Here is a 25975-nt window from a genome sequence, read left to right on the forward strand (position 1 = left end):
CGCATCTTCACCCCTGCGGACCAATGAACGCTCTATGGCAGAGGTGTCAAAGTCCCTCCTCGAGGGCCGCAATCCAGTTGGGTTTTCAGGATTTCCCCAATGAATATGCATGAGATTTATTAGCATACAATGAAAGCAGTGCATGCAAATAGATCTCATGCAAATTCATTGGGGAAATCCTGAAAAACTGACTGGATTGCAGCCCTCGAGGAGGGACTTTGACACTCCTGCTCTAAGGAAAAGGGTGGAGACAGAAAACACAGCCGGCACCCTGCGAGACACCACTGAGTCTTCTAAAGGCATCTAACAGCCTGTGCTCAAACCCCTGCTAAACAGAAGGTGAGAAAAAAACAGGGATGGCCCCGAGCTCTAAATTAACAAATGCAGGCTGGCAAACAGCTACCACCAGGGATTGGCCTAACAGCTGCAGACAGAACTCTGCTTCTTCGCTAGGCAGGCAGAGCTGAAGAAATGCTCCGAGAACAAAGAAAGAACCCGAAAAGGGACTAAAAATACCAAATAATAAAAAGGGGAGTCCTTCAGGCTCACGGTCAGAAGGGAAAACTACAGGTGGCAGTAGAGCTCCCAGTGAAGTAGAAGAGGGACAAAGAAAAAATCCAGAGTGAATTCCTTCTGCAGATGGCTTGCAGCCATAGGGAGACAACCCACATGTCTAGAATGACTCACTTATTGCACTGGAATAGACACTCATTTTCCTGTTCATCCACCACATTTTAGGTTCTTTTCTGCACCCATTTGGATAAAAATGTGAAGTGCCTGGATAATTACAGGAAGGTCAATAAGAGGAAAAGAAAAACCATCTTGGATATTAAAAAAAATAAATAAATAAATTATTTAATAATCTCTATAATAATAAAAAAATGTATAACACAAGAGATATCATCGAGGAGGACCAGACATGGTCCATGTTTTGACAATATGCCTTCCTCAGGAGTCCATGTAACTCAAAAATTATAAAGAGATTTGGGACAATTAAATGATAAAACCAGAACAGCAAAATGCAATCACCACAATGATTAGAACCACATAATTTGCGTGACCCAATTGCGTGTTTTATTTCTTGTGGATTTTTTTCCCCTTTTGTTGGTGTAAAAACATAGGCAACAATCTTTGGGACGGTTGTACCAAAACAGATGAAAATGGAAGACTTTATTTGTGATTTATAAACAGCTGTACAGAATTGTCCCTTTTGATACTTTAATAAAAAGATTTAAATATAAAATCATAAGTGTTTGAGGCTTATGAAAATGAGGACAGTCTGAAGGGATGGGGACAGAGCATGCATTGACGAAGCCTGAGCCTGAAGAGATGAGGAAAGAGCTCACGGGGACAAACTCTGTCCCATGTCATTCTCTACTGTGTTTATGCATTGTTTGAGGAGTTACCATGGTTTTCCATATTATTCAATTTTTCACTTATCTGACAACAGGTCACTCTCATTTACATCAGATAATCAAGACTGTACTGTATTTCAAACATAAGCCATAAATAGCAACTGACATTTAACTCTTTAAAAGCATTCAACAAATTAAAAAAACAGAATACAAAAAATACCCAAAACAAAATACCAACCAGAAGTTTCAGAATTTGAAGGCTGCTGTCTCTTCTTTTTATGGGTGCTTTCCACATTTATTTCCTGCTGAACATAAAAACTGTATAAATTCACAGGTTTTTCAAGAGCAATAAATAATTTGTAATGATCCTAAGATTTCTTCAGAGAATATAGTGAAGTTACTAACCTATAGTATGTATTATAATAGGACAGAAGGACACATTCATATATATCTGACAGAACTTGGTTAGGGGGGTGAGGAACTTCCCAACTTTTATACCAGAAACCTTTGGAAGGCCAACCATGCATACGCCAGCCTACATGTCATCACCACGCAAGACCAGGCAGACTATTAGAAAACATAACAAAATAGGAAGTAGGTGGGATGTGTGAATATACGTATATCCTACTGTCCTCGGAGAACACTTGCAACAGGTGAGTAACTTTACTTTCTCTAAAACAAGGACTACATATTCATACAGTACAAAGACAAAGACCTAAAATATATATATTTTTTTTACCTAATTTTTTTACAGCCTGAAACAAAAACAAAATAGGACCAGGGAAAAATGGAGTTTGGTTCTAGGGTGTGAATACATTCTGCAAGACTAATTAACCAAACCAACTGTCACACTGAGAATCCTGTTCTAAGCAACAGTAAGATATGAATGAGAGGACTGAAGACCACATTACTGCTCCACAATGCTTCTTAATGGAGGTCAATTTAAAATGGACTCGCACAACAATGGCTCTGACATTGGGTAAAGACAAGAACCTCTATAGCAGTATATTTCAAACTGTGTGCCTCCTGAGATTCCAAGTGTGCCCCAGCACACTGAGGAGGAAGAGAGGTGCCTGCCAGCTGACTTCCCTACGAGGTACAGCACCAGCGCTGCCCGATTCGCCGAAGGCCTGCATGTTTCCCCCTTCTCTCTAGCATCCTCTGGCTTACCCCCTGGCCTCCTGGTCTTACCTTTAAAGCTAATTACAGCAGCCTACAGAGGATTTCCGGTAGGTAAAATGATTTTATTTTCAATATAGTGATTGAAATGTGTCAGTTTTGAGAATTTATATCTGCTGTGTATATTGTGTGTATATGAAAAATGAAGGGGAAAAAATTGCATTACAATTAGTAAAGGGGATGGGATGGCAGAGCTTGGGTAGGCCTAGGGAGGTCTGTGGTTGGGGTACTTAGTTGAGATTTGTTAAACTTAGGGGGTACTTAGCTTGATGTAGTTGAGAAACACTGCTTTAGGCAATCAGCTGGTGCCAGTGCCTTTCTTTCTCTGCGGTCCTCTTCCCTGCTGGCACCCCCTACTGGCATCTCAGGGCCTATCTGGAAGGCCTCTGAACATGCGCAGATGTGATATGTCACGCATATGCGTGATGTCATCACAGCAACGTCCACACACTTCTGGGTGCCTCAAGCCGTGGCCACTACCTTTAGTATGCTCTGGCTCAAAAAAGTTTGAGAGACACTGCTCTATAGGCAGAATAACGGGTATATGTGAAAGATATGCACTCTGCTAGCCAACTCGACAGAATGCATTTTCTATAGATGTCCCTAGCCTGTTAGGGTCGAAGGAAACAAAAGGCTAGATGGACTGTATGATAGGGGTGTCTAACCTCAGCCCTTGCCAGGTCGGGTTTTCAGGATTTCCCAAATCAATATGCATGAGATCTATTTGCATACAATGGAAGCAGTGCATGCAAATAGATCTTATATTAATTCATGGGGAAATCCTGAAAATCCAACTGGATTGTGGCCCTTGAGGACTGACATTGGACAACCCTAGTCTATGAGCTCTAGCCCACTCCAGATGCTATGGTTCTCTTGCAGTCTGATATATGCAGGAAACTTTCACCAGGTTGGATATGGAGCTTATGGGAAAATACCGACTGAAAAAAGACTGGTTATAATGGCATTGAAAGAACTTCAGATGTATGTGAAGAACTACTTTATGATGGGCTGAAGTCCACTTCAGATAGAAGGCTAAAGCTCACTTGCACTCCAAGGAGTACAATGCATTTTTGTCAAGATGGGCATGAGGTTTTGGGAAGAATGTCAGCAAGACAATGGACAGTAGAATTCTGACATCAGCTTTGGAAAGATCATAGGAAATGTGCAGAAAATTACTTCACTTTGATGAAGTTTTGTATAAGGTGGATTAGCTACTAAGGTCAGAAACTCAGACTCGATGTGCTGAAGTGACCGCCACCAACCACAAAACTTTCCAGGTCAGCAATTTGAAGTAGTAAGTGTCAAGCAATTCAAAAGCAGCTTTCACTAACTGGGTGAGGTCAACACTGAGGTTCCCAAATATTGTCAAGAGGTCCGATTATAGGCTTTGATTTTTTTTAAACCCTTTATTTGGCATTGTTGCTCAGAAGCAACATGTGTTTTCCATGGCTCCTTTGGGTGAGAGGGGAGGAAATATGCCACAAATGGGAGGGGGTGGGGAGAAAAAAGGAAAGCAAAAGAATTGGGGTGGAGGAGAGGAAGGGAAAGATGATTGTTGTACATGAAAAAAATAAATTTCCAATCACATAAACCCACTAGGAAAGAATGTAACAATATCTAATAAAAGAATCCTTCCTTGATAAAGTGAGAAAAAGCAAACAGTCAAAATGTGCTATACAAAGATATTTTTCAAAAATACAAATAATAATTAGTGTAGGGATAGTCCTCAGTCTTCACAACTTGTGCCAGGTATAACCTTAAAGGCAAAGTTGTCACTCCTTATATCCAAAAGGGTTCATTTGTGAAAAATCCCTGGACTTGCTCCCATAGTGCAAATCAAAGTGAAAAATTTAATGTACAATATTCAGTGCTCAAGCCTTTAATATACTTTCAACAAAAATCAGCTGGAAACGATCAAAAATCTAACATTACTTATCTGCATAGTATATGAACCAAAGTCGATGAAGCCCGTTTGCGCAAGGCACAACGGCAGCAAAAAGGGCGAACAGAATGCTAGGAATGATTAAGGGGATCACAAACAGATCGGAAAAAGTTATCATGCCGCTGTACTGGGCCATGGTACGTTCCCACCTTGAATACTGTGTTCAGCACTGGTGACCGTACTTGAAGAAGGACATAGTACTACTCGAAAGGGTCCAGAGAAGAGCGACTAAAATGGTTAAGGGACTGGAGGAGTTGCCGTACAGTGAGAGATTAAAGAAACTGGGCCTCTTCTCCCTTGAAAAGAGGAGACTGAGAGGGGACAGGGGACATGATCGAAACATTCAAGATAATGAAGGGAATAGACTTAGTAGATAAAGACAGGTTGTTCACCCTCTCCAACGTAGGGAGAACGAGAGGGAACTCTCTAAAATTAAAAGGGGATAGATTCCATACAAACGTAAGGAAGTTCTTCTTCACCCAGAGAGTGGTGGAAAACTGGAACGCTTTTCCAGAGGCTGTTATAGGGGAAAACACCCTCCAGGGATTCAAGACAAAGTTAGACAAGTTCCTGCTCAACCAGAACGTAAGCAGGTAAGGCCAGACTCAGTTAGGGCACTGGTCTTTGACCTAAGGGCTGCTGCAGGAGCGGACTGCTAGGCACGATGGACCACTGCTCTGACCCAGCAGCAGCAATTCTTATGTTCTTATGCCAAATACTCTGCTTGCTTCTCAGACGTCAGAGGGAAGGCTTCTGGCTCAGCCGCGAGATGCGCATAGGAACTGCCGCCCCCTGCTTTGTGCAGTGAAATGACTGCAATTGGAAGGAGGAGGGAGCCAGCCAGAAGAAGGTAAACACCCACCGGAGGGAGGCACATACTTAGGGCACAGAATGGGAGGGAGGGAGGGAGGAAAGGAGAGAGAGGGTTGCATTGGAACTCGGGAAGGAAAGTGGTGCATTGGAACTCGGGAGGAAGGGAGCACAAAACTTCAACAAAGGAAGGAGGGAGGGGGCATGAACCATAGGATGGAAGAATGGAGGGAGGAAATAGAATGGGAGAATTGTCTGAGTGAGAGGGAAAGAGATGGTGCACATGGGGAGATGAAGAAAGAGGAGAATTGTTGGGCATAGGGAGGGAGAGAGAATTATTGGACAGTGTGGTGGGAGAGGAGTGAGGTAGAGATGCATGGGGAAGAGAGAGATGAGAGGGACTAATGTTGGATGTGGTAGTGGAGAGGAAAGGAATGTAAGAGGGGCTTCAAAATGGAGAAGGTGGGAAGAATACTTGGATCCAAGTTGCATACAAATTCAACTTAAGAATGCAGTGTTCTCCCCAGAAATTTTTACAGCTGGGTGGCATGAAAACGTAGCCGGGTGGGGCGGGATGGGGAAATTTGGTGGCGGGGAAAATTAACCCCCTCTTTTACTAAGGTGCGCTAGCATTTTTAGCGTGCGCAACCCCCCCGCGCTATGTGGGAAAACTAACGCCAGCTTAATGTAGGTGTTAGTCTCTAGCGCGCATGGCAATTGTGTGCACGCTAAAACCACTATCGTAACTTAGTAAAAGGAGCCCTAAATGTGTACTATTTTTTTTTTCCAATTCTTTATTCATTTTTTCATCTTACACCAAGTGAACAATATTACAACATTTAATTCCTATACATCACTTGAAAATTATTTCATATTATTATTTCAATACATATTTTAAATCCCTCCCACACCCACCCTCTCTACAAATAATGCAAATCAAATGTATCATACATGTAATGTATTCAAAATAATAATAAAACAATAATGAATCAATATATCTCCCCTTCCCCATTATTCTAAATATACTTTAGTGTATAAAGGTGCCTACTCATTACAATATGTTGTCAATGGTCCCCAAATTTTTTTGAAATTGTTATAGTTTCCTTTTTGCATGGCAATTGTCCTTTCCATTTTATATATATGGCATAATGAGTTCCACCAGAAGGTGTAATTAAGTCTGGTATAATCTTTCCAATTTCTAGTAATATGCTGAATGGCAACTCCTGTCATTATTAATAAAAGTTTATTATTATTAGATGAAATTTGACTTTTTTTTCTCATGGACGTTCCAAATAGAATTGTATCGTATGATAGAACTACATGATTTTCTAATAAGCCATTAATTTGGGACCAAATTAATTTCCAAAAGGCCATAATACAGGGACAAAAATAAAGTAGATGATCTAGAGTCCCTGCTTCCAGATTACAATGCCAGCATCTATAGACACCCTCCACAATTGATTTTTGTAAAGTTACTAAGGCAATTCTAGGCATTTTACCCAGCCAAACAAATTTTGTAAGAATACTATTTAATTTTTTATAAAAGGACCCCGAAAAAAAACTGGAATCATACTCATTTGATAACAAACCACAGGCAGTATCATCATTTTAATAGTTTGAACTCTCCCCCACCAAGAAAGATGTAAAGGATTCCATTGCTCGCACATATCTGTTACTTTTTTTAATAAAAGTTTTTCATTCTCCTTCACTGTGTCATCTATTGTATTTTTTATGCTAATACCTAAATATTTTAAACCATCTTCTTTCCATACAAATGAAAATGAATCAAATAAACCTTTAGTACAATGGACATTAAGTGGATGAATTTCTGACTTGCTCCAATTTATCTTGTATCCTGAAAACTTTCCAAATTTCTCTATCAATTCAAGTAAGCATGGAATGGTAGTTTCCGGATTCCTCAAATAAAGCATTATATCATCTGCATAGGCTGAGATTTTATATTCCCAATCTGCACGAGGAATTCCCTGTATTCCCTTTGCCTGTTGAATGGCTAATAACAAGAGTTCTAAAACAATATCAAAAAGCAAAGGGGATAAGGGATAACCCTGCCTAACACCCCTCCGCAAATTAAAACATTCTGACAAATTATTATTAATATATAATCTTGCACCAGGGGAGTTATACAGCGTTTGAATCATTTGTATGAATCCTGAACCTATACCAAACCATTCTAATGCCTGATACATAAAAGTCCACTCAACTCGATCAAAGGCTTTTTCCGCATCCAAAGAAATTAGGAAAGCCAGATCATTCAAGTTTTTTGTTAAATTTAGAGTATGAAAAGCCAATCTAGTATTGTTAGAAGAATGTCTCTTAGCAACAAATCCTGTTTGATGCATATCAATAATAAAAGGGAGAGCCTTAGCCAATCTTAAAGCTAATGTCTTTGCTAAAAGTTTTCCATCCACATTAATTAATGAGATAGGCCTGTAGTTTGAAACCAAAGTGGGATCTTTGTTTGGCTTTGGCAAAACAATTGTTAATGATTCTGCCATAGTAGCTGTAATGCAACCTTTATTCAGTTGAAATTGATATAAATTTAATAAATAGGGTAAAATGGTACTTTGAAATTTATAAAATTCTACTGTAAAGCCATCACCACCTGAAGCGGATCCAACTCTAAGAGACTTCAATGCTGTTTCTAATTCTTTTAGTGATATAGGCTCTTCTAAGCTTCTTTTTATATGTTCAGGAACCTTTGGTCCAACAATTAAATTTAAAAATTCTAAACCATCTTTTTCCCTATCACCATAAGGCTCAGAAGAATAAAAGTCTTTCTAAAAATTTAGAAATTGTTTTGAAATATTTTCCTTTTAGTATGTGTTTCTCCATTTTCATCTTTTATTGCAATAATTTTTGTTCTTCTTTTCTTTGCTTTAAGATAATTTGCCAATAATCTTCCCGCTTTATTTGAGTTTCCATAATACTGAGTTGGTTGGGAAAACAAATCTTTCCTTATAAATTTAGAAGATATCTCATTATATTTGCCTTTTGCTTTCAATAAAGCCTGCAATATACTTTGTTCCCATTTATCAACTAATTTATTCTCCAAATATTTAATTTCTTTTTCCAAATCAAAAAATTGTTTTTTAAGTTGTTTTCTAATATATGCTGAATATGAAATAATATTACCTCTCATGGTAGCCTTAAATGCGTCCCATAAAGATTCTATGTTAATATCTACTGAGGTATTAATTTGAAAAAACTCAAATCATTTTTAATTTAAAGTCTTCAAGAAAATTTGAATCCGCAATCAAAGTATTATCAAATCTCCAAACCGACTTACAAAAGTTTTGCTCATCAGATTGTAACTCAATCCATACACCAGCAAGATCTGAAAATATGATTGGATCTATGATGGCTTTTGTCACTTTTTGAACTATCTGATTCGATACCAAAATATAATCTATTCTTGAAAAAGAATTATGGACCTGTGAACAAAATGAAAATTCCTGATCATTAAAATGAAGTATACGCCATATATCTATTAAATTACACGATTGTGCCAAATTATCTAACCCTAATGATTTCATTATTCTACTTGGTTTCTTATCTATTAATGGATCCATAACAGCATTAAAATCTCCAGCCACTATTAAATTTGAAGTAGCCAGTGGGAGTAGTAATTGTTGTAAATTCTTAAAAAATTCCACTTGATTTGTATTCGGGCCATACACATTAAACAATTCCAGGGCAGTATTTCCCATACTCATTTTAACATGTACCTATCTTCCCAAAGGATCTGAATCAATCAACTGAAACTTAGCAGTACATTTTTTATTAATTAATATAGTAACCCCAGCCTTTTTACCAACTGCAGGGGCAAAGAAATTCTCTTTCACCCAACCCCCTTCCAGCTTTCCTGACTCTACCCTTGAAAGATGCGTCTCTTGTATGAAATCTATATCAGCATTTTGCTGCTTCAGGAATGCCAGCATTTTTTTCCTTTTAATTTGATGATTTAGACCATTTACGTTCAAGGAAAAAAATTTAATCATTATCCGGAACCAAAAATATAATCTGACAATAATAAAATAAATTAGATATAACAAAATAATTAGGCACCAATACACCGAGCATACAATTTAAAAAAAAAAAATCTTCCCTTTATCAACCCCTTCATTCCCCATCCCTACAATTACCAAACTCCCCAATATCTGTAAAACCACCCAAACCCATCCCCCCATAATGATGAAAACTTGGAAACGCACATATGAAATCAGGTATATGAGAAACCCCATCAGGATAAATTAAAATATAATTTCATTAAGCTATCAGAATCTAATTATGAAATCATTAATATAATTAATATGTTAACCCATAAACTAATGCATTGAAGGAATCATAAATTACCTTTAAATAAGTAATACTAAAAATAAATTATATCTTATTGTGATACAGAAAATCTATAATCCTATATCATATATATTGAAAACCATATTAACAAATTATAATTAAGAATATTTCAAAGAATAAAAATCCCAAATTTAAGATTTATATTAATCCATATACTTTATAATTACATATTTAACTTAGACATATATAATAATAATCTTATTATAAAATAGGAGACTAATATTTATCACTTATATCACATTCCCAATTAATTATAGTCATCTCCTAGCTCTAGTAAAGATTCATATTTTCATATTCTGTATATATTACTACAAACCACATTACAATAAATATGTGTAGAATCCCCAAGAATTCATACTCAAACTAAAAAATATGCACAAATATTTCTAATTTTTATAGAGAATTAAAACAACCACTTTTCAATGTTAGCAACATACAACATTAGTTTAAATATACAATATCCAGCAACCTCCACCATATCTCCTAGAAGACCAAGAACATTAATATGGTATAGAATGAATTGGAGATGTGAAAAAGTTAATCCTTCTTACAACTTATAAATAATAAAAAGAGAAAGCCTGTTAACAATCAATCTCTCTAACCCTGATGACTATAGAAGCACATGACAAATGTATCCTACCACACTAACTTCTATTAGTTTTCTTCCTCAATGATACTGCCTTAATAGAAACTGCAGCCAAGAATTAAAATGAAAACATACAGAGAAATTAGTAATTATTACTGTAGAGAATCTTCTCGGTACCCATTCACACAAAAAATACTGAGAAATATACCAGAGTCTTCAAACCCCTCAATATTATATTTGTTTGAATCCTATGTGGGGTCTTTATACACTAGCAGCCCATCTATAACATTTCTAACTGAGCTTACTACTATTGTAAATGTTCTCACAACTCTGCTGACTCTGATGCAGATCCCAGCATTAATACCAAACTACAAAAAGATTTTCCAAGAAACTGACCCGCATTTTATCTATTCTAAGCAAAACCTGCAATTCAATTCCAAAATTATAATATGCCTTGTTACTACGTGAAGAAATATACAAATTTTGACAGAGAAATGCTAGACAAAGCATCTGTAAAATAGATATAACTGTTTCCAAAATTGAATAGACAAGCTTTGCTTCACTGAGAAGTACTTTTCTTCCTAGAAATGAAAGACAACTTTTTATGCAATCAATCTGAATTACATTCATCCGAGAAAGTTTCTGATACAAGTTCTAATCTTTCGATGAAATCTATTGTATAGCGATGCAAGCTTTTAAGGAAAAGAACAGTAATTTAAAGGCTGAAGAAGGAATTTTGTGAAGGAAATGGATAGCGATGCAATATCATTACACTATGGGTTCCGGATATGACTGAGATGGAATTTATGCTGTGCCTAAAGTCCTGGCTTTATTATATCATCAAGTAATAGGAAGTAACTTTTAAAGAATTTCGGGATTTTAAACTCAAAAAGTAGTCATGCCATTGAAAGGCACCGTATAATTGAAGAAGTGAAAGCCTTTCAATGGCATGACTACTTTTTGAGTTTAAAATCCCGAAATTCTTTAAAAGTTACTTCCTATTACTTGATGATATAATAAAGCCAGGACTTTAGGCACAGCATAAATTCCATCTCAGTCATATCCAGAACCCATAGTGTAACGATATTGCATCGCTATCCATTTCCTTCACAAAATTCCTTCTTCAGCCTTTAAATTACTGTTCTTTTCCTTAAAAGCTTCACTTTAGTATTCACTGTTCAATTAGCGTATGTATACCGAATATATTAACATGGATGTCGCAGTTACGCTGAAGCTTTCCTCTTAAGGTTCTGACCACGCACACTCAGTCTTCTTACATACTCCACCGTTTTAATGACACTACCCTCTAATGGTTATGTGGAAACTCGACTGACTTGCAGTTGACGAACATCAAAGCAGGAAATTCTTTTTCCTTATGAGTCATCAGAGAAATTTGCATACATTGTGAACACTGTAATCACTGTATTCTGATGCAGACAGTTCGTTAATTCAAATGTGTTCCGTAAACTAAATCCATTCTAGGAATAACTTCAGTCATCAAAACAAATACAAAAATAAAAAATATAAACTTATTTTATGTTTCTATAAAACAAAATACTAAAACATCAGTTTTGTCTTTATAAAATGCCTCATGAAGCCATCGGCTGTTCACAGTTCTCCAGGCATTCTTGTAATTTTACCGGATCTTCAAAATTAAAGGTTTTATTATCATATGTTACCCTCATTGTAGCAGGGTATATCAATCCATATCTTGCCCCTAGAGATCTAAGTTTTGGGCGCAAGTCCAACAGCTGTTTCCTCTTGTAAGCAGTGTTCCTGGCAAAATCAGGGACTATGTGTATTCTGGAGTCCTGACACTTGAGATTTTTATTATCTTTTGCAAGTTTAATAATTTCCATCATCTGCTGATACCTTAACAGTCGAAATATTATAGGACGTAGACCCTGTTGTTGATTAGACCTTTTTGCAGGGATTCTATGCGCCTTTTCAAATTCAAGTGGAAATTTTGTTTTTAAGGGCAGAATCTTGGGAAGGAAATTTTCTAAAAATGCAATTGGATCAATTTTTTCCACTCCCTCAGGAATCCCAATGATCCTCAAATTGTTCCTTTTACTTCTATTAATACAGTCTTCCAAGTCCTTTGATAGATTATCAATTATTTTCTTATCAACTTTACTTTGCTGTATCATATTTTCATTCAGCTCCGTTCTTTTTTCTATGTGATCCATCTTTGACTCCATTAATTCTATTCTTTTGTTAAGACTACCAACCTCCTCCATCACTTCTTGCAGAGTTTTTGAATTTTTAGAAACTATTTCTTTTATTTGCCTAAGTTCCTCAAACACGTTATAGTCTGTATAATCTTCCTTTGGCAATGACACCTTCGACGGAGTCACCGGCTCTGGTTTTGAACACTTAGCATTGCCTGAAGTTGAAGCCAACATTTCCCCTTTTTGTTGTTTAACTTGCTTACTCGCTGCCATATTATGATATAAATACCACCGTACTATTAAACAAAAATTAATTTTTAATAACTTAAAAATCCGTTAGTAGATCCTGTGAGCATAGAGCTAGTCATTCACCCATCCATTCAGCTGCGTGTCCAAGCCACGCCCCCCCAATGTGTACTATTTTTATTAGTTAATTATTATTATTTTCCAATGCTCAATATGACTTCCTTTAAGGTTTGACACTTGTGCCAGAATATTTTTACTAAATTTAAGAAGTATCCTATTCTAGAAGGGAATAATTAGATATTTGCCCTCTTTCAAATGGTATAGAGGTTTAAAAAAGGTAAAGGCGTTAATGAAGTCATTAGGTTCAATCTAGCCATTTATTTCTGCATGAATTTAAATAACTTAAAAAAAAAGATAAATATAGCTCATCCAGTCATACAAGAAATGGCTCTACAGCAGGGGTGCCCACACTTTTTTGGCTTGACAGCTACTTTTAAAATGACCAAATCAAAATGATCTACCAACAATAAAATTTGAAAAAACACAAAGCACACTGTATGCAGAGAAAATGTTAATTATCATTTATATTCCGCTGGTTTTCAAACAGGTCAAGGCAGATGACTTTATGCAATGTCAACTCAAGAACAACTATACAAAAATTGACAAATATACCCCCTCCCTTTTTACTAAACCGCAATAGCGGTTATTAGCGCAGGGAGATGCGCTGAATGCCCTTTGCTGTTCTCGATGCTCATAGGCTCCCTGCGCTAAAAACCGCTATTGCAGTTTAGTAAAAGGGGGCCATAGTGCAAAATATAGACAGCAGATATAAATTCTCAAAACGGACACATTTTGATAACTAAACTGAAAATAAAATAATTTCTCCTACTGTATTGTCTGGTGATTTAATGAGTCTCTGGTTGCACTTCCTTCTTCTGACTGTAAATCCAATATTTCTTTCTTTCTGCCCTCCCCTTTTCTTTCTGTCTCTCTTTCTCTCTCCCCCCGCCTACCTGTCTTTCTCCCCCTATCCCCCCAAGCCATCACACCGATTTCTCCACTTCCCCGATTCTTTCCCTACCCCCTAAGCCACCACGCCGATTTCTCCCTGCTGCTTCCTCGAGCTAGGTCAGGCACGTACAAGCGCCGGACTCACAAGACTTCACCTCTGACGTCAATACTAACATCGAAAAGGAAGTTCCAGGCCAGCCAGGCAGCGATTGGCTGGCCCAGAACTCACATTGGAGGGGAAGTCTTGTGAGTCCGGCGCTTGTATGCGCCTGACTTGGCTCAGGGAGGCAGGAAGATAAAGATTGCAAAGGCAACACGATCGACTCACATTGCCTTTGTGATCTACTGGTCGATCACGATCGACCATTTGGGCACCCCTGATATGGTATCATGTCCTGATCTGAGGAAAGGGATTTAATCCCAAAAAAATTGCCTTATTTCCATTTCCTATTTATAAACTTTAATCAATACAGTTACAATACTACTTGATTCTACGTAAAGCAACAACAAAAAAATTTTTCTACCTTGTCATTTCTGCTTTAATCATCTTCTCTTAGCTCTCTTCTTTCTATTCAGTGTTTGTCCTCGCTTCCTTCCATGCAACATCTGTCCTCTCTTTGCCCCTTCCACCCAGCCTCTGCCCTCTCTCTCTCTACCCCTTCCATCTACTGTCCACCCTCTCTCTGTCCCTTGCATCCACTCTCTCTGCCTCTACCCTCTCTACCCTTTCCATCCAGTGTCCAACCTCTCTCTGTTCCATATGGCATCTTCACTCTTTCTATGTCCCTTTAATAAATTGTATATCCTGTGCCCTTTCTCTCCTTTGTACATGATTCATTTCAGCTTCACCCCCTCCCATATTTTCTGGCATCTCTCTCTTCTCTTTTCCTTCTTCCTTCCCACTCCACCCCATGGTCTGGCATCTCTATCTCCTTCCCTTCTCCCCCCATACCCTGGCATCTCCCTCCTCCCCCTCCCCCCATATGCACTGACATCTCTCCCCCCCATGGTCTTCTAGCTCCTTTCCTTTCCTTCCCTCCCCTGGTCTTGGCATCTCTTGCCTCTCCTCTCCCTTCCCTGGTCTTCCTTCTCCCCTCTTTCTCCCCAATTGGGTGCTGCTGCTGCAGCACTTCTCTTCCCCTCCCTCCTCCTCAATTGGGTGCAGCAGCACTTCTCTTCCCCTCCCCAGTTGGGTGCAGCAGCAGCTTTTCTCTTCCCCAATTGTGTGCACCAGCTTTTCTCTTCCCCCCCCCAAAAAATGGGTGCAGCAGCAGAACATTTCTCTTCTCCCTCCCCTCCCCCATTCGGTGCAGCAGCAGCATTTCTCTTCCCATCCCTCCCAGCTCACACACCTGTCGGCAGAGTCGCTAGGCAAGTTGTAAGCTTCCCTCCATCGCTGACCTATCTTCTATAGGTCAGCGACGGAGGAAGCTTACAACTTGCTGCTTTTACTTGCTTCGGGCCTTCCTCGTTGCCAGGTTCTGCCTACTTTCTACTTCCGCGAAGGCAGGACCCGGCAGAGAGGAAGGCCAGAAGCAAGTAAAAGCAGCAAGTTCTAAGCTTCCCTCCAGGGCTCTAACGTGTGCGTGCAGCTTCTCTTCTCTTCCCTCCGAAACCGGAAGTTACGTCCCGTGGGGGAGGGGGGGGGAGAAGAGAAGGGAAGCCTATATTTCAGATGCCTATTGCACCACTAGGGAGATGCCTAAGACAGCCTAAGCTTACCTAAGGCCACTTCTGGATGAAACCACGCCTAAGCCTAGCCTTGGGCAAGCTTAAGCGGCCCTGTGCGCCTCCCTAGGCTTGTAAAAATGCCTAAACTGTAGGCTGTCTGTCTTGGGCTATTTGTTTTTAACCTGCATCCCGATTGCCTGGTTAGACAGTGGTAGGACACCAAACTGCCGCCTACAATCGGGATGCTGTTTATAGCATTTCCCTCTTTTGGCCATATGTCTTATTTTGTTGCATAAATTTAATTGCAACTTCTTCGTTAAATGCCATTTTGCTAAAACATATCTTAATGGTCACTTCCTGAATGATGTCATTTTGAAAACAAGGATCATCCAGTTTTTATAGCATCTTGCAGTAACACCTATTAATAATAGGAATATTTTTTTTAATAATAGTACATTTGTTTTAGGGTTATTTGGAAAAATAACCCATTTTCTTTTTCCTTACACCATGTACATGTCCATTTTCCTATAATTTTGGGAGTTCTTTTTCCTTGATTTTGTATTGGATTGAAAAGTGGTACATCGATAGAATAAACCGTAAACCATAAAACTAAGTGCCTGCGAATATGCACATTCACACCTTAAGTACTTTTCTATAACAGCACATACAGTATAAGTGCTATGCTGCACAAACAGAAAGGGGGTAGACATGTGGGTGGGGAATGGGCTTGTTTTCATGTTATACATATTAGTTACACAAGCTCTTGCCACAACTGGACATGCTTAGTTACGTCAGCTCTATGGCTGCTGTATCTGCAAGGCACCTGAATCTAAGGCTATATGCTACCATTCTGTAATGGAACCTGGGAGCCCATTCACTGCTATAGAATAGGCGTTCCCTGTACAGTCTCAGGGTGCCTACGAGGAAGAAACCACTTGGAGAATTGCCACTTATTTTTTAAGGATTATAAAAACAGAAGCAATAATGTGAAAAACAAAACCCAGCCTTAAAACAGGCTGAAATAATTTGTGAACCATTATTTAAAGGATACTCAGAAAAAATATTGTTTTCCCTTAGCTTAAAATGAAATAAACTTATTCCTATCCATCATTTGACTATAGCTAAGTGCAAAAGAACATAAGCTCGAAAAATCTCATAGAGCTGCAGTGAAATAGAAGAGAAAAGTGATTTGGTTTTACTGTAATTTCTGCATTAAGTGGATTTGCACACCCCAAGCTCGTTAAATCCTGATGCACTTCTAGCTTTTCCTGTATCAGACTTTGCAAGATTAATAAATGGAGCATCATTCTGCATGCCAGTTAAGGGATGAAAAACAAATGCCTATAAAGTTCAAATCACAGCTTGACAAAACTTGAACTTTTTTGATTTCATTCTTCCTGGCTGACCACTTTATCTTCCACAATAGGCATTAAGGTTACTTGGATCAGAGCTTTAAAAGAGCAAGCAGAATCGGGTCCAATTTCCGTGCATTTGTTTTTCTAAACTTGCTGCTTTTACTTACTTCAGGCCTTCCTCGTTGCCGGGTCCTGCCTACGTTCTGTTTCCACGAAGGCAGGACCCGGCAGCGAGGAAGGCCCGCAACAAGTTGTAAGCTTCCCTCTGGGGCTCTAACGTGTGTGTGCCGGCTTCCCTTCTCTTCTCTCCCCCCACCCCATGGGACGTAACTTCCAGTTTTGGAGGGAAGAGAAGGGAAGCCGACACGCACACGATAGAGCCCCGGAGGGAAGCTTAGAACTTACTGCTTTTACTTGCTTCGGGCCTTCCTCGCTGCCGGGTCCTGCCTTCGCGGAAACAGAAAGTAGGCAGGACCCGGCAATGAGGAAGGCCCGAAGCAAGTAAAGCATGCTGTCAAAAAAAAAAAAAAGGCAGGCGTCAAACAAAATTTTCAGCAGCGAGTCAGCCTGGGAAGGAGCATCGGCGGCAGCAGGAGGATTCGCTGGGCGGTCATCTAAACTAGCCAGGCAGAGCGCCCGGCTAAAAGTCCCTAGGGAAAACACTAGAATGGTTTAAAAAATGGAACCCATTCTTAATAGAGTATTTTCCCCATCCCCGCAGGAACTCAATTTCCCCATCCCTGCAAGTTTTGTTGCTGTTCCTGCCCCATTCCTGTAAGCTCTGCCTTAACCACACAACCATCGAACACTTATGATTTTAAAGTATTTGAGGCTTGTGCAGATGAGAATACAGCTTGCAGGAATGGGGCAGGGACAGGAAAGGAACTCACGTGGACAGGATGGGAAAATGAGTTCCTGCGAGGAAAAATGTGTCACTGTGTCATTCTCTAATTCTTAACCCGGGGACTGCCTGTACATACTAGTACCATTTTGTTTTGTAATGTTAGCTCTACACATTTTACTTGTTAATGTGAAATTACCTGCACAGGTTCAACTGCAGGAGATGTAGACTGTCTTGTCTTCCTTGGTGTTGAATGAAGAGGATATTCAAACCTGACAAATATTGGTGAACAGAATATAAACTATGAATGTTATTATTTATAAATATATATGTACATAATTATCCATTTGATAATGCCTTACTAATAGTTTAAGACAAGCACCAGAGGGTTTGATTCACCATACTGTATAGACTAAATTGCCCTAAAATGGCTCTCCTTTTCTGTGTGTCCACTGCTTTGGGGAATTTATTATAATAAATTTTCTGGATGATATTCACAATGATTTAACAAGATGAAAACAGCTGCCAACAGGTTAAATCACTTGTTCAAGGCTATGGTGCTGCTGAAAAAAAAAAAAAGACAGGTTAGCACTAGATTCAAACATGGCTAACCCTGGAAAAGCGGAGACTTAGAGGGGACCTGATAGAGACTTATAAAATCATGAAAGGCATAGGGATAGATTCTTCAGACTAGCGGGGACAACAAAAACAAGAAGGCAATCAGAAAAATTGAAAGGAGATAGTTTCAAAACGAATGCTAGGAAGTTTTTCTTCACTCAGAGGGTAGTGGACACCTGGAATGCGCTCCTATAAGAGGTGATAGGACAGAGTACAATATTGGGTTTCAAAAAGGGATTGGATGACTTCCTGAAGGTGAAGGAGATTGAAGGATACAGATAGAGGGTAACTATACAGGACACTAAATAAATAGGGAATACACGATTTAGGTAAAGGATCACTTACAGGTCATGGACCTGGGGGGCCTCACGGGAGCGGACTGCTGGGCACGATGGACCCCTGGTCTGACCCGGCAGAGGCAATGCTTATGTTCTTATGAATGCCAGGACAGAGTAAGGTTAAGTACCGACTTTCAGCCCCTCACCACATAAGTAAACTGCTTAAATCAGACAGCATAAATAGCTATCTTTGACTTATGTGGTCAAGGGCTGAATATTATTGACTTTACTAGCTATGTGTTAGCTGACAAAAAAAAGGATATTCATTGCCCAAAACCAGGCAGGCCCAACACTGACTATCCAGGAATGCACTGGTGGCAAAAAGCAACACACTTGCCATTTTATTGGTCCTCCCATTCTTTTGGTTTGTATTTTATTGCACCACAGATAATTTTTACTGCTGTGTTTTGAATAAGTTGTAGATGCTGGATTTCAGGAAGTCTAATACACTTCTCCCTCCGTATTTTCTGTGACAGGGGATTAAAATAGGGGATTAACAGACCCGCAAATACAGAAAAACAGCAAATAACTTTTTCATGTTATTCGCTGTTTTCTATTAAAAACCATCGTGAATATGGTGAAACCGCGAATAACATGGTGGGAGACCTGGCCTGTTCCTGAAGGAGAGGCAAAACATGGTGAAAAAAGTGCTGGGAATCAGCAATTTTCTCTGTAAATGAGGGGTGTCAAAGTCCCTCCTCGAGGGCCGCAATCCAGTCGGATTTTCAGGATTTCCCCAATGAATATGCATGAGATCTATTAGCATACAATGAAAGCAGTGCATGCAAATAGATCTCATGCATATTCATTGGGGAAATCCTGAAAACCCGACTGGATTGCGGCCCTTGAGGAGAGACTTTGACACCCCTGCTGTAAACGCTTGGAATCAGCGATTTCTCTATGCAAGCTGGCGTAATTTTGGGGGAGGGTCCTGCAAGCTAAAAAACACAAATAATCTAAAACACGATTGTTGAAACCATGAATATGGAGGGAGACATGTACCTTTGAAAAGACAGTTACAGTATTCATACATTTAGCCCAGGGAGGATTTGAATTAAATCATTAGTCAGAAAAACAAAAAGTCAAATTTCATCAAGCAATAATAAACTCTTATTGATTATGACAGGAGTCGCCATGCAACATATCACCAGTAATTGGAAAAATTACAATAATCTTAGCTATATACAGTGGTACCTTGGATTACAAGCATAATCCATTCCAGGAGCATGCTCATAATCCAAAATGCTCGTTTATCAAAGCGAGTTTCCCCATAGGAAATAATAGAAACTCGCTTTGATGCGTCCTCCCCCCCCCCCCCCCCCCCCCCCGAGAACGGCATTGCTCCCCCCGAAGGTCCCCCCTGCGATCCGGCACCCCCCCCTGCGATCCAGCAACCCCCGCCACAATCCGTACCCGCCCCCCCCCCCCCCGACACTATTGGGCACCCCTCCGCCGCTTCTTACCCTCATCTGGGCATCGGCACCGACTGGAGATCACGTTGAGCCACGACGCCAGAGCACCTCCCCCTCTCCATAAGACTGCCAGCTCCCCGTGGGTGGAGGAGCAATCGGAGGCAGTGTGCTTTTCTCCTCGGAGGCCTTGGACATCAGAGAGGGGAGCTTGGAATTGGACTCCCTACATCTGCAGGAGAGTCCCGTGCAGCCTGAGATTTCTACTACTCAGAGGGTGAATTGCGAACGGGAGAGTCACCACCAGGAGGAGACGTCGGTTGGTGAGAATACAAAAATTGAACTTGAAAACTTTCTACTACATTAGAGAAACCTCAAGAGGTAACTCTTGATGCTATTTGGGATCTCGTGGCAGACCTGGCCAAATCAATTAAGCTCCAACTGGTTCAGCTGGAGCAAAAAGTAAATATTCAAGAAACTGATATTAAAAATCTTAAAACTGAATTACAAGACCTTTAAAAGTCTAATGTTGCCTCTAAATAGATCACAGAAACATTAGTGAGAGATAATATAAATTTGAGAAGGAAATTGGAGTCTTTGGGAAATTTCTCTCGCAATAATCTCAGATGGATTAATTTTTCTAGAGTTGCGGCAATATCTCCTAGAGACATGTTAAAACGTTACATGACGGAGGTCTTAGAAATTTTGGAAGAACTTGTTGGCTGCCCGCCTGAAAGCAGATACATGAGTGCTTATTGTTTAATTTGGATATTCCCTTTAGCTGACTGAATTTCCTGTTTTCTTCTTTTTCTTAAATGTGTCTTTATTAATTGCTCGCTGATTCTACTTTTTGGACCCTAGTATTGAGGACTTGAGCTGAAGTTAAGCTTAAATTTCTTAATATGGTTGTTTATATTATTATAATTTGTAATGTTTGTTTCTTTAATTAACTTCACCTTTCTGTACAAGTGGATGCTTGATATGTTATGGAAAACGATAAATAATTAAAAAAAAATTAGACACAAATGTATTAAATATATGAACTTTTTTATACCTACCTGAAAGAACGATCAATAATAGTTATTACGTCTCCATGCTTCAGTTGTACAGGTTGGTCAATAAAGGTACCATTCAACAGTGCTGGATTGACGGAACTTAAATTAGTTACAATTACCTAAAAAGGGGGGAAAAAAGAAGAATTTTCCTACAATCTCTTTCAATTCTATAGTCAGACCTTAAGTGACTACAATTATCATGCTGTGGGAGCTAACAATAGATAACACTGGCTAACACTCATTTTGGTGCCTCAAATGTTAGATCTGTTTCTGGGTATATTTGACCTGCTGATTCCAAAAATGGCACCAGTTTTCTCCTATCAGCTCTAGTGTTTGAGATACAGAACATGTGCCATATACCACTCTTCACTCTGTTTGCCCATTAAAAAAAAAAAAAAAAAATCAGGATATTTTAATATGGTGTTTAAATTAATATCTTTTAGGCATGAAGGAAACATTAAAAATTAAGAGAAAAGTATACAACAGTGCCTCTCAAACTGTGTGCCCCTGCACAGAGGTGTGCCCCAAAGAGATTCCGGGTGTACCATGAGAGATTCTAGAATTTTACTTTATTTTGAAAAATTCCCTTCATTAAGTATACACTAGAATAGATGGCATGTACATTGGCTTTGAAATTTTATCATTTCAATTATAATGTGCCGCGAAAAACATTTACTCCGCTTGGTGTGCCGTGAAAAATATTTGCTCCTTTTAGTGAGCCGTAGCTAAAAAAAGTTTCAGAGACACTGGTGTACAACATGAAAATCTACTTATGTCATACCAAAAGCACCAGTTTATGATACAAACTTTCCAATTATTTGACACACAAGAAGCTCCTTTTGTAAGACTTCCGAGAGTGGGATTTGCCAGGACAATCCCACATAAGATTCCAACAATAGTCTGCCATCATGTGTGCATCCCATCTTCCTTGGTTTCTGGCTTCCATTGTTTTTATGTCTTGATAAAATCTTTCTCCCTGCTCTTCATTTAAGTCATCAAGATCATCTGGAAAGTGATCTAAGTGACTGTGCAATTAATGGACTTAACACTCATGTTACAGCCAAGTCTGTTGAAATGAAAGAGCATACTGTTTAGGTGTAGTTGTCTGCCTTTATGTGTAGTTGCTTGCCTTCTTGTTGCCAAGAAAGTTTTTCACAACAAGAAAAAATGAAGGCCAGGCACACGATTCGATTTCATTCATTGATGCTAAGAAATATGGGTCATTTATAAGTTGTCTGATCTGTGGACCATTGAAAATTCCTGCCTATGTATTCAATGCACGAACATTTTTATTCAAAGCCTTTACAAATTGTTTCATCAGGCCTAGCTTTATATGTAGTGCTGGCAGTATGGTCTCTCTCGCGCTACCAAAGGTTCATTGATTATATTTTGTTCTCCAACCACCATATAATCCCTTGGAGGCCAATCTTTTTTTGCCCAATGTTCATGTTTGGCTCTACTATCCAATCTCTAAAATCCATATCAATGACGACTTCCATGGACTTTACTCCTGTGATATGTATAAAATCATGTCAATCTTGATCTGCCTCTGATGACTTCAGACAAAATAGCACTCAGCCAGCCCAACACAATCTTGCGTTTCGCCACAAAGGAAACCTCAGGAGCTGAAGCCGCTTCAGGTTTTCAATCTATGTATATCTTTAATCCTTTTGTTTTATCATAGAGCAAGCTGCAGCAAAGGCTCAAAAATCTCTCTTCCCGCTCAAAAGGAATAATACATACTTTCAAATCTATCTCAAGAAGGACAAAGAAGTCATCTGCATATGTATATGTATATAATGGAAAAGTTTTAAAGTAGACATATAAATGTTGAAAAGAATAGAGGACAGAGGTGATCCTTGCGAGACTCTGCATAACGGCTTCCAAGAAGATGGCATGGTGCCATTCATATAAGAGTATATGAGCGAGATCGTAAGAATTTCGAGAACCAGGAGGGCAGATCCAAGATGGCGACTGAGAGCAGGATGCGCTGAGTTGCTCGTCTCAGAACAGCGATTTTTGGAACGAATTCAAAGCGGTAGTTTTACTTACCGCGATGCCTAAGAGACGGGGCCAGAGTGCTGCTTCTGCCTCGCGGCGCTCTGGAGCTCCGGGTCTCAGCAACATTCAAGATCTTCTGAGGCGTATGCAGGAGGTCTCTGTAACATCAGATGGCGGCCTGCTGAGGACACAGGGAGGCGAACCCGCGGTGGACACTCTTGGGCCCGACACTACTCTAAGCCCCAAGGTTAGGGCACCGCCCCAGCAGCCTCAGATTACCAGCTCTCCCAGGGGCGAGGAAACCCCAGATTCTGAGGTATTCTCCTCTCCAGAAGAAAGTAAGGATCTTCAGGAGAGCTTGCAGGCTGAGGCTCGTATTACAAGGGTCCCTATGGAGATATCTGGGGCTGTACCATCTCAGCATGAGGGGGAAGGACAGAAGACATGCCCCGAAGGAAATCTTCAGAACGGTGAGCACTTTCACTCACACAAGCTCCAATTGTATTGATTAAACCTGCTGAAGTGACTCTAGATTCCATTTGGGACTTAATGGCTGATTTTGTTAAAAACATTACTCCTACTTTTCAACAAATTGAAGGGAAAATTAAGGAACATAATAAAGAATTGAAGGATATAAGAAAAGAAATGAATACTTCTAATTCATCTATTCAGAAAATAGAAGGAAAAATTATGTTCTTACCTGTTAATTTTCTTTCCCTTAGACGCAGCAGATGAATCCAGAGACCAATGGGATAGCACACATCTACCAGCAGGCGGAGATAGAGAAACTGATTAACAGGTGGTCCCATTGGCTGGCACTCCTCCTGTATCTCCAGTATAGCTCCTTGCCCAAGCATCTGTAACCATCAATAGGCATAGCATGGAAAAAAAAATAAAACTACAAAAACTGCCCTGAGGACCAGTGACACTGAAAAGGGAAACACAAAACAGAGAGACTCCAAGAACGAACTGGAAACCCGAGGAGGATGCAAAGTTGCAAGCATCCTGAAAAATGTTCACAGCCCCCTGACCGGACATTATAGCGTCTTCTCCCTCATGAGAAAGCCTGAAGAGTCATTGGAATAAGTCAAGATCCCCTCAAAATGAAGTGCAGAAGGTCAGGGAATGGCAGGATGAGAACTGTAGGATCTGCAAGAAGATTCTCCTAGGAAAAATCAAGTTTCACAATGAAAATAGAAATATACTGGAACCATGAAAACAGTACTAACGCCATGCAACATGAGCGAAATACGTATGTCCTTTAAAGTGAATACGTACTAGACTCAATCAAGATGCTGCATCTACCGCCCCGTGGAAAACAACAGCATCCTTACAGGTATCAGACAAAGCTCACATCGCTAATGAGAGCTTCAGGGATGAGGCTAACAGCCACATAGCGCGTGATTCTCCGCGGGTTTGATAGAATAGGTAACTGGCTCCTGGTTAAAAGGAGCTGTACAGCCGTTCCTGTCTGGTCGGGGGGCCCGTCTAGCATGTGCCATGAGAAAATGGCGACAGGAGAAATCAGCGTGATAAGCATGGAAATCTGAAGTCCAGGCCCCCTCAGAAATAGAGAAAGAGAGTTCTGGCCGCAGGAAGATGTGCAGTGTCATTATGCCCATAGAGACAGCCCGAACTTGGAAACTGTTTGTACTACCTTTAGGCATATATATCCTATGCCACTACTAGACACATGCAGCGCAGCACAGAGGCCAAAATAAGAAGGACAGTTACCAACAGACAAAGGCTCAATCTGCAGGGACCCCAAAAGAGACAATGAAGTGTGAATGTGTGAAGTACAGGGCATTATCTTACTGCTGATCTCACCGTGCCGTGAGTTGCCGTATGTCACTCCAGTCCAGAGACAAACCGAGACTGGGTGACCTAGCACAGGTCAGAGTCTCTCTGGTAAACCACTTAAGTGCTAACTCCAGAGTCCGGTTAAACAAGCAGCTTCCTTCAGGGGAGTACAGCAGGAACACAGACATAGACATATAAATCTGCCCAAGCTTGTCCCAAAGCTGGTGAAACACATACAACTTGTCTGAACCGGAAAGGAGAGAAGCCCCGGCATACCCTGACCAAAGTCAGCTGGAAACAAACTACCGGAACGCTGCAGCTCTCCCGCCATCGCCAGAGACCCAAACGCACACCTAATTCTCGCTGACACTTAGTCGCTTCATCAACGCTCCTAGAAACATAGTTGGATTCAAGCCCCGCAAAATTTACCCTGCCACGGCTTGCATAGAAAGAAAATCAGACTCGGGGAATAACCAGAAGAATGGCTCACAGCGCCGGAAAAAACATGTCCCATCTCATGCGCGCTGCTATAAACCTGCACCTGCACAATCAGCTGCACATGGCCGTGACAAACACCGATGAAAGAGAGCCTCAGAATAAACAGGACTACTGCTGCACTGAAACCCAATAATGAGAACAAGTTGTCACCTGCCGGGGTCCCTGGAAGCTTGTGGAGGACCACCGACAGGCGGCAGCACGACCCTGGCGTGGCTCCCAAAGTGGAAGACCTCACTGGTGTCCCAATACTCTGGGCTTCGCTACAATAAACCACAGCGAGAGCCAAGTCAAATCAAAAATGTTCAAGGTTTAATTTGTCACCAAAAACAAAAATAGAAAACCAAAATCATACAAGGAAGCACTAGCACTATCTTCCTTTTGCTCCAAAGGAAAAAGGTTTATATCCTCCCAAAACAGTTCAATGGAAGAACAGCAGTTCTTATAGTAGGTAAGTCCATAGAAGTCCACAATAAAGGTTCTAGCGGCTTCACCCAGCACTAAACCACACACTCAGCAAGAGAAACAAAACTAGTCCCAAAAAGGAAAAAGTCCTCAACAATATTCTTGAGTCCTGGACTTTTCAGCATATAATCCTGTTTCTTCACCAGGCTCTTATATTCTGTATTGCAAAGCAAACTTCAAACATAAAAAGAAAAGTAAGACCTTACTGCAGGCTCTTGTCATTCCAGCAATAGCTACTCTCCAGTCCTTC

At 40.0% G+C, this 25975-nt stretch overlaps 1 protein-coding gene across 2 annotated transcripts in view; it reads right to left on the bottom strand.

Moving 5' to 3' along the window:
• The window catches only part of LOC117359188 (proliferation marker protein Ki-67-like), a 244544-nt gene that overhangs the window by 175373 nt on the left and 43196 nt on the right, over positions 1 to 25975 (bottom strand). Inside the window, exons 4-6 of one of the 2 annotated variants that reach the window (XM_033941515.1) lie at positions 20968 to 21083; positions 17744 to 17816; positions 1594 to 1657 (exon numbers count right to left, since the gene is read on the bottom strand). In XM_033941515.1, coding sequence (XP_033797406.1) covers positions 1594 to 1657; positions 17744 to 17816; positions 20968 to 21083 — 253 coding nt within the window. Of the gene's footprint in view, positions 1 to 1593; positions 1661 to 17743; positions 17817 to 20967; positions 21084 to 25975 lie in introns of both variants that reach the window. The other variant, XM_033941514.1, reaches the window with a different exon arrangement.

The sequence above is a fragment of the Geotrypetes seraphini genome, chromosome 4 (assembly GCF_902459505.1).
Source record: "Geotrypetes seraphini chromosome 4, aGeoSer1.1, whole genome shotgun sequence".
Taxonomy (NCBI): Eukaryota; Metazoa; Chordata; class Amphibia; order Gymnophiona; family Dermophiidae; genus Geotrypetes; species Geotrypetes seraphini.